General features: G+C 42.6%; 1 protein-coding gene across 1 annotated transcript in view; it reads right to left on the bottom strand.

Annotated features, from left to right (window-relative positions):
• Positions 1-7,941, bottom strand: part of LOC147897238 (pentatricopeptide repeat-containing protein At4g18520, chloroplastic-like) — an 8,595-nt gene extending 654 nt beyond the window's left edge. Inside the window, exon 1 of the mRNA XM_087380831.1 lies at positions 5,947-7,941. Coding sequence (XP_087236957.1) covers positions 5,947-7,804 — 1,858 coding nt within the window. The 5' untranslated portion in view covers positions 7,805-7,941. The remainder of the gene's footprint in view (positions 1-5,946) is intronic.
• Between the last annotated feature and the right edge of the window lie 1,884 nt (positions 7,942-9,825).

Below are 9,825 nucleotides of genomic sequence, written 5' to 3'. Positions count from 1 at the left end.
TCTCTCTTTCATCTTCCTTCATTTTGTCTCATTTCTTCTGTTTAAATGTGTTTAGTCATTTGTAATAAAAAATGCCCAACTTGTCCCACATTCCGCACCTATCATAAATTCCTCTCGCTTCCCCTCCTCCCATCACAACTACTTTTCATTGTCATTGACAAAGCAATCCTATGAAAAAGCTTGGTCTTTGTGGCTTACTTATGGTGCAAACATCAAGTTTCTCCTTTTTCTCAGCTCCACAATAATCACAATCCTCGATTCTCACCATGGCTTCTCAATCCTTCCTACTCAAGTTGATTCCGATGAGACGTGGAGTGCTCCCCTCGAGTGTGTGCATAAGTCACCACCACTTGCCTCGTTTTTCCCCACCATGTATGCAAACTCCAACCACTTGCTCAACTATGTTCTTTCCACATAGGTACCTATCCTGGCTAATGAGATTAGTGCAACAAAGCTATAGCACCTTCGGTCTTGCAAAAATCACAATGGCAAGCAATTAAAGAATCCCACCACACACGAAGAAAACAAGTACTCCTAATTCTGTTTCTACCGCTCCAAGGAGGAAGAAGAAACATGCAGAGGATACTAAGGACAAGATGAATGGAAGGAGTGGGAGATGGTGGTTCTTGTGTAGAGAAAAAAACAATTTGACATCTTGCTCCAAGAGAAGGGAGTGCATGCACACGTACATGCTTGCTAGGCAGAGTCATGGCCATGAACGTATTTTGCATGCCTCCCAAGAGAAGCTGTCCAGTTTGTGGAACAAGATTTATGACTTCGACAACATCCATAAATTTGGGGTTGAAGAGGAAAAGGCTGCAAAATGACTACCAATGGAACACTTTGTTTGGCCTGAATCATCAAGTGAACCCAAGCAACATTGTTGTTGATAGTTTGAACGATTGCCTCTTCTGATTCTATCAAAGTTCACATGCATAGTGTGATCCCCTCCCTTGTAGACAATAGCCTCGTCGTTCAACTATACATTAAGGTTTCGCATAAAATTCTCAAGTATGTCAACTTCAAAGTTGAGACCGAATGCAACAAGCTGCTACAATCTTTGGTAGGGAGTGCACATTTGGCCTACGAATAGGATTGTGAAGAAATGGCCATGGAGTTTTGAGTCTTCTACAAGCCCTTTCCACTATAATCCTAGTGGAGGAATGGACAAAGTTCAAGTCATAGTGGAGGAATGGACACAATTCAGGTCATTCAACCTGTGACTACATGTGTTGGGAAGGAAATCACAAGCCACCATTGCCAAGTATATACTCATGATTTCAATATCTCCATCAACAAATATAGGACCATTTAAAATTTGGCCTTTGTCAACTAGATGGTAGAGGGTTGAATTTCTCAAAAGTTGTAGATCACTCACAAATGCTGCGTATCATGTCAAGGAAGCATATGTTCACATCCACAATGCCTTGCAAGGACATGGAGTAGCTATAGTGATGGTCTAGCCAAGCAATGCACCACTCCCCTAGAGGCAATTCAATCTCTGTGTGCGCTATTAAAAGCACAACAATAGGAAAATCCTGAGTTACTCAAATCCTTGTTTCACTTATTGTATGAATGCCTCTATTTAGGCTAGCATATGAACTACCTCTTATGTTTATTAAGTGCATTCACAAACTCCTCAAAACTCGTCCCATGATGGACTCTCCCACTCCGTAATGCTTAGAAATATCCATGAGCTTCATCCTTAGACCCCTACTGGTGCAAAGCAATGGACACTCTCTTTTCCACTAAGAGGGTTCTAGTAGGCATGCTTTGCAAGGATAACGGAATTAATTTTAGAGATCATTCATAATGAAGTCACATACAAAGGGGTGCGGTTCCCTCAAAAACCTCACTATAGCTTTGAAGCTCACATCATGATGATGATTAACGAAGGAATTAAAGAAATGCCTCGATAGATGAAGTGACTTGGTCTTGCTTGACATACCATAGGCCATACGTGTTCAACTTGCGTATGCTTTCCAATTGCAGATACTCATCCACCATTGTATCTACTATGTGTACCACCAAGACCTTTGTCTATTACTCTACTTCTTCATCCTTACAATTTTCTTTGTCCTCAATGTAGTCTTATCAATATCTACGAGACGAGTAGCATGCCATCTTTAAGGGACGAAAATGCAAGGTTCATGGCCTTAGCTCTACGTGTCAACATCATGTTCAACCACCTGCTGGATGCATAGGTCAACTATAATGAACACCACTACAAGGGCTTCCAAAGCTTCAGAGTCCATGGTTGAGTTGGAGGTGTGGAGACCAAAGGTGAGGTTCACCCCTTATTGCAAGTTTAAGAGGCCTTAGGGGTGGAGTTGGCGAGGAAAATTTGGCTCACCATGTGGCCTCAATTAAAGCACCTCATAGTGATTTCGAGCCGGGGACCCTTGCATTCCAGGTGCGAGGGTGGCCTGAGCATCCCTAGCAATGAGAGTCCTTCTGCAAAGCAAAGAACAAATCCCATTCAATATCCATTGTCCTATAAATTAATAACCAATGTGCTTGAAAGCATAAACATATCTTCTTCAAAGCACCAATTGATGTGCTCCATGGTGATTTTCACTATCTACATGCTGAAAAGTAAGGTGAAGGTGGTAAGCACAAATAGGTGTACTAGGAAGTGAAACAAATATGCTTGAAAACATGTAGTTGTGGTTGAGAGATCAAGTTGAAAATGCTTGGAAGACAATACCAAAGTGCTTGAAAGCACAAACAAATTCAAAGCACCATCGATGACATATCTTCTTGAAAGCACTATTTGATATGCCCGATGGTGATTTTCACTATCTACATGCTGAAAAGCAAGGTGAATTGTGGTAAGCACAAATAGGTATACTAGAAAGTGAAAACAGATATGCTTGAAAGCACATAAAATTGTGGTTAAGAAATTAAGTAGAAATGCTTGGAAGCAAACACGAAGTGCGCGAAAGCACAAACCAATGAAAAGTGCAATCAATGACCATATTCATGCTGTAAAACATGAATAACTATGTTTGGAAGCACAGAAGGAGAATATCAAAAGCTAAATGTGCATTACCTACTGAAAGGCAAGGTCCATTATGCTAGAAAGCTCAAAACAACAGCACATATTATGCGTGAAAGTTGAAACATTTATCTACTATCACCTATTGTGTGGGATAGAAAGAATCAAGATATATAACTCAAAAACCGTACACATAGATACTTACTTAAGGATGTTCTATAGCGCAGTTCATTGTGCTATTTAAGCATAAACTCAAAAACCAGGGGATTCACTTGTTAGTATGCTATGATGAAATGACATGAATACTTATATGGAAATGGAACCTTACCTTGGCATCGACCACTCTCTTCTCACATTCTACCATGTCTATATCACTAATGAAGGACTCATACTTAGAAAGAATGTCGTCACCAACTTCTGCTCCTGTACCTTTATGCCGCTTCAGTGTCACTTGAATCTCGAAAGACACGAGGCCATCTCCATCATCCCTTTCTTTTTACGTAGCACTTGTGTAGACTATTGAACTATTTCAAAAGCCTCTTTCACTTTTGCATGTCTGCAAGCCTTGCTACAGCCCACGTGACCATGTGGGCAAGGGTAGCCACATCTGTTTTTCCCATCTAAGTGCTAATATATTTCTCATCATGGGGTTTCACCTTAGACACAGCATACCAAATGTAGACGTTGAAGGAGTGTATGAAGGAGTGCATGGTGGACAGCCTGCTCTCAACTGCCTCCTTTTTTCTTTCATATATGTCCATTTTTTATATCAACCCATCATGCTTCTCAGTCATATCTATTACCTCTTCAGTAAAATGAGCCCAATACACTGGCTTGGGTTTCATATTTGATTTCTGTTAGCAAATGACTGTCCAAACTCCTTATTCTTTGAGGCTTCCTGGTACACCGACCGATGGAGCAACGAATTTCTTCTACATATGATAGCTTCACATCTGAAAACTTTGCCTTCTGTTGAGGGGCAAGCTTGGGACATCGGAAAACATTTTGCTAGTCCTCATCAAAGATGCCTTATGAATGACTCAAGGGTTCACTCTGTCCATGGAGAGTCCACACACTGTAGCAAATTAAGAATTGCCTACAAAATCTGCCTCTTTGCAAGGGTGCATACACCCCGTTGGCATTCAATGCCTTCTTGCTAGTATCTTAGGCGTGGTTGGAAGAGAAGCTGCAGGCTGGGATGGAAGAAAAGCTAGAAGTTGTGGGCATGGATGGAAGAGAAACTGAAAGCAAGCTGTGGTGCATGAGAAGCTGGAAGAGAAGCTACAAGCTGCAAGTTGTGGTGCACGAGAACAAGTTGCGGTGCATGAGAAGCTAGAAGCTGCAAGTTGCTGTGCACAAATATATGTGAGGGGTGGGCTCCATGCGTATAGCGTGAAAATCAAAGTGCACTACGTGAGTGTTGTTTCATGAGTAAACCGTTTCACTTCCATTATAATATAGTATTCACATCGTCTCTCATTTTCAATTAACAAGTCAAAATACCTTTGAAAGGTGCTTTGCTTTGAAAGCACCAAAAGCATGACACCTAACCATGCTTTCAGTCACAACCAAAGGAAAGGAAGCAGAACAAGTAGTCTATAGGCTTTGTGGCATGATTGGCAACAAAAGGAGGCTTAATTTCTTTTTGTTTGCAGTAGTTGTGCTTGTGCACATGGGTTTTCAATTTTGCCCCAAAGAGAGAAGAGAAGTGTGTGTGTGGGGGGGGTTCCTGCAGTTTAAGCAAAAATTGAGGAGACATCCTCGATTAGTGTTGCCCACACACTTGATGCTCAAGCATTTCCCCCACTCTTTGGTGAAAGAGAACCCTTTTTGAAGCACTAGGATACCCAAATTTATTGGGGTAGGTGTCACCTAAAACTACCATCAGAACACCTTTATTTTTAAAAAGAGTGGGTGCAAGGCAACATTTGGATGATAAATGTTAATAACCTAGTGGTGAAGGGGTGTGTCCCTTCATGAAAGGGTGCACTTTTTTGTGAAAAGGTTAAGTTGGCACTTTGTTATGTGTATGATGCAAAAAAAGTCATCCCCTTGAAGGGCCGTGTCTTTTAACGGAGGACATATCCTTTCATCGTATGGGGCATGAACTTTTGCAAAAGGATGTGACCGGGGGGTTACATAAGGGGGTGGGGGAAGATAATTCTCTCTCCACTCTATATCTTCCATCAGCTCTATATCCACTTAAATGTTAGGTCCTCGTGATCCTGCTGTCTTGGAAACCTCTGGACCAGAAGCCGTCAAAGAAGCTAGTGCATCAGGTGATGATTGAAGCAGTTACTTGCAACGAGACTTTGCTCCTGTACATTGCCGACTGTCTTCACTTGGAAGCTGTTGCTTCATTCTTTTAAAGTTGACCAAATGGTTGGAGATCCCAAAGCCCAACCTCAGCCATTAATACACAAGCCCATTATTTCGGCTTTCCTCTCAAGTGATCATCTATAGTATTGTCCCCTTACTTGCTTACAGTTCTCTACTTCCTGCCAGGGATCCTAACAGATCTTTTCTGAAGAGCTCTCCATCTAACCATACTGTATGACTGATCAGCTCAGACCTGGACCCTAGAGCTTTGGAAGTATCATCTAAAAGATGTCAGATACTCTGCTATTGGCTTGTGATTTTCCAATACTTTATCCCTCATTAGTCGACTAAACATGCTGCATCTATCTCCCTGCCAGCTATAGAAAACATGCATACTAGCATTAGATATGATGCAGCACGTTCTGGTTCCAGTTCACACACATAAATGGCCACCTGTTCACCTCTCAGTGAATCAAAGTGACATCTGCACGCACCAAGGAGAGCCGTTAATGACAGAGCAGAAGGTTGAAATGGCATGTTGATGACCACATCCTCGGCCTCATCAAGCAGTCCTGCCCTCCCAAGTAAATCAATTATGCAATTACAATGGTCCAGAGTGGGAACAATACCATAATCGTGTATCATGGACAGAACACAACACCAACCTTCATCCACCAAACCCGCATGGCTGCATGCAGAAAGAACACTGGCAAAGGTATGCTTATTCGGAAGAACTCCTTCAAGCTCCATTCGATGAAAAAGACAAAGAGCTTCCTTTCCCTTCCCATACTGTGCATACACTGCCACCATAGCAGTCCATGAGACAACATCACGTTGTGACATTTTGTCAAATGTCATCCATGCATTATCCAAGCTGCCACATTTTCCATACATAGTTACAAGGGCATTCCCCATGGGAAGATTTGAGTGAAACGGGCTTTCCAGAATCAGCACATTTATTCGCTTACCTTCTTCCAAGTCTCCCAGGCTAGCACATGCTTGAAGACAGCTGACAAACGTTACATGGTTTGGCATCACCCCTTCACATTGCATTTGATCAAACGCTTGAAAGGCCGCCTCTCCCATCCCTTGCTCCATACATGCTGCAATCACAGCAGTCCATGAAACCACATCCCGCTCATGCATTTTATTAAACACTATCCATGCATCTTCCATACTGCAACACTTACCATACATATTAACAAGAGCACTTGCTACAGCAACGCCTGAATCAAATTTGCCACCTGCAATAAGGGTATGCAATCGCTTGCCTTCCACTAGGGCTGCCTGGTTGGTACAAGCAGAGAGAATAGTAATGAAGGTAATTTTGTTTGCAGCTATTCCCTCCCCCTGCATTCGACTAAAGATTTGAAGGGCCTCCTTGCCATGGCCATTCTGAGCATATACTGCAATCATGGTAGTCCATGAAACCACATTCTTTGTAAGCATTTTGTCAAACACCATTCGGGCATCCCCTGGGCTACCGCACTTGCCATACATGTTCATGAGAGCAGTCTCAACGATGACATGTGACTGGAATCCACCACCAACAATGGAGGCGTGCGTCCGCCTGCCTTCAGATAACGCTGTCTCTCTAGTACATGCCTGAAGAACGCTCACAAGTGTAACTTGATTAGGAATTATACCCTCCATCTGCATTTGAGCATAGAATTGTAGTCCCTCCTTGCCGCGCCCATGTTGGTCGAGCGTAGCAATCATGACAGTCCACAGAACAACATCCTTTTCAAGCATTTTGTTAAAAACCCTCCGAGCGTCCTCGAGTTTGCCAGACTTGCCATACAAGTTAATAAGGGCAGTCATCATGACAGCATCCAACTCCCATCCGTTTCCCTGAAGAAGAGTAAGCACCCGCAAACCATCTGCCAGTGTTTCCGAACCGGCACATGCTGAGAGAATACTTAGAAAGGTAACCTTGTTTGGCATTACTCCTTCGGCCTGCATCTGAGTGAAAAGTTGGAAAGCACACCCGTATTGCGCATATGCTCTTATCAAAAAGTTCCAGGAAAACACATTCCGCTGAGGCATGTTCACAAACACCAAACTCGCATCGTCCAAAGCTCCGCACTCTCCATACATGCGAACAAGAAGGCCCGCTAATGTCGCATTCCGATCCAGCCCGCTTAAAATGATCTCAGCGTGGACACGCCTGCCCTCTGTCAGGGCCTTTGCACCCGCACACTCTCGTAAGACAGAAAAGTAATTTGCAAAACTCAGCTTAAACGCCGGTCGAATTAGGGCCTCTCTATGGCTTCCCTCATCCTCATCGTTCTGGACTGTATCTTCCACAGCTGTTGTCGGTCCTCCTGTGGACGACAATTCGGGAAATATCCCTCCAACGTTACAGATCGGACGCGCCTCTTTTTCCGCGATGGCCTTCTGCCTCCCCATCGGTGACTGCTGTTGCTGCAGAGAAAGTTTGGTGATCCTCTTTCCATAGTAATCAAAGGGCAGGCTGCAGTTGCGCATTTCCCACACTGCATGATCTCTTCCCTCACTTGCATTCCAATAGACTCTCTTAGACTCGTGTCTTTGTATTTTCGTTTTCTCTTTTACCTTCCTAGGCTACTGGCTTGCCGGCATTTGCAGCCATGGACTTTCTTGCAACCTCGTACACTCGACAGTTATTTGTGGTGCTTTCACCTTGCTTTTCAAATGCTTTCAAGAAGATATGCCAATGCTTTCAAGTTAGTGATTTGCAACACAATGTATATTGCTTCTCACCTGTATGCTGCAATTTCTTTGTCATGTCATCTCCTTTTATGCTTTGTGATGTCAAGTACTGAATATAGTGCTTTCAATATCATAAACGAGGTCTTGCATGATGTTACATGACCATAAAGGGCTCTTTTTGGATTCTCCACCCAGCCGCGATTCAAGAGTTCTCCCTTGCGTGAACTCTTACCCTCCGTTCCTACTCTTTTCGTGGAGCTTCCCCTGAACCCGTTGCTTACCACTTGGAGCCCAATTGAGTGCCACATGTCCATAATGGACCTTAGAACCTTATTGTCCTTTAGGCCTTAATATTGCACTCCCTATTGATGCAAGCACTGTTGAGCCTTTTGGTTTCCTGCTTCACCATAACCACACCAAACAATGCCGGGATTACGGCTGACGTAACATTCCCTTCCCCTTAAGAATGGTTTACGTCCTCAAAAACAAAATTGGGAAACCTCCTCTGGAGACTGCTTACCCTTTCCAAGGTTGAACTCTCTTCAGATCTATCTTTCCACTTAACCAGACATTCTTGCCATATAGTGTGTCGCGTTCTTTTTTCTTGTCTATCTAAAATTCTTTCTGGTTCATGTGGTAAAAAGATGCAAGTTCAATGAGTTCAATTAGGACTTCATTTTCAATGAGATTATCATCATCTCCTAATTTTCTTTTGAGTCTACTAACATGAAAAACTAGATATACTCTACATCCCTCAAGTAAAGCTAATTTGTAAGCAAGTTCTCCGATCCTCTTAAGTATTATGAACGGTCCACAATACCTAGGAGACAACTTTGGACATTTACTTGTCTTTAGAGATTCTGAAGATTCAGATACCTTAAGGTAGACTTTCTCATTTACTTCAAACTCCAACTTTCTACGGTGGGGGTTTGCATAACTTCGTGCTCTATCTTGAGCTCTTCTTATGCTATCTTTAGCTAACTTAAGCGTTTGATTCATATCTTCGAGAAAGTCTTTGGCCGCTTGAATCTTCTCTTTTTTTAGTCCCACTGTCATTGGGGCTCTTGGTTGAAATCCATACATCATCATGAATGGACTAAAACGTGTAGCTGAATGTTTGGCACTGTTATATGAAAATTCTAATATGGGCAAATACTGTTCCCAATTAGTTTGTCGTTTATTTACATATGCTCGAAGCATATCCTCAATGATCTGATTGACCCTTTCAGTTTGAGCATCACTCTGTGGATGATTCGCGATGCTCATATTCAATGAAGTTTCTAACCTCTTAAACACAGCCCTCCAAAAATGGATGTTAAATTTGCTATCCCGGTCACTAACAATACCGGCTGGTAGCCCATATAGTCTATAGATATGCTCCACAAATAGCCTAGCTAATTCTGGAGTTTTAACATCTTCAGTAACAGGAATAAAATGAGCCATCTTGGTCAATCGATCGATAATTACCCACACTGAGTTGTGCCCCCTTTGTGTCCTAGGTAAACCCATAATGAAATCCATGGAGATGCTTTCCCATTTGCCAGATGGAATCTCCAATAGGTGTAGGAGACCTCCTACCTTAAGGCATTCAGCCTTATTGACTTGGTATTTTTAGCACTTCAATACATAATCTTGGACGTCCTTACCTATTCCAAGCCAACAGAATTGCATTTTTAGAAGCACATATGTCTTCAAAATTCCTGGGTGTCCAACACTCGGACTATCATGACATTCAAAAAGGATTTGGCACCTAATGTCTTTATCATTCGGGACACATACTCTACCCTTGTAGAGCAGGTAGCCATCTTCAGTAGTAT

The sequence above is a fragment of the Dipteris shenzhenensis genome, chromosome 10 (assembly GCF_047967505.1).
Source record: "Dipteris shenzhenensis isolate YYH24624 ecotype China chromosome 10, Dip_SZ_1.0, whole genome shotgun sequence".
NCBI classification, from domain to species: domain Eukaryota; kingdom Viridiplantae; phylum Streptophyta; class Polypodiopsida; order Gleicheniales; family Dipteridaceae; genus Dipteris; species Dipteris shenzhenensis.
This window is presented reverse-complemented; position numbering and strand designations above follow the sequence as displayed.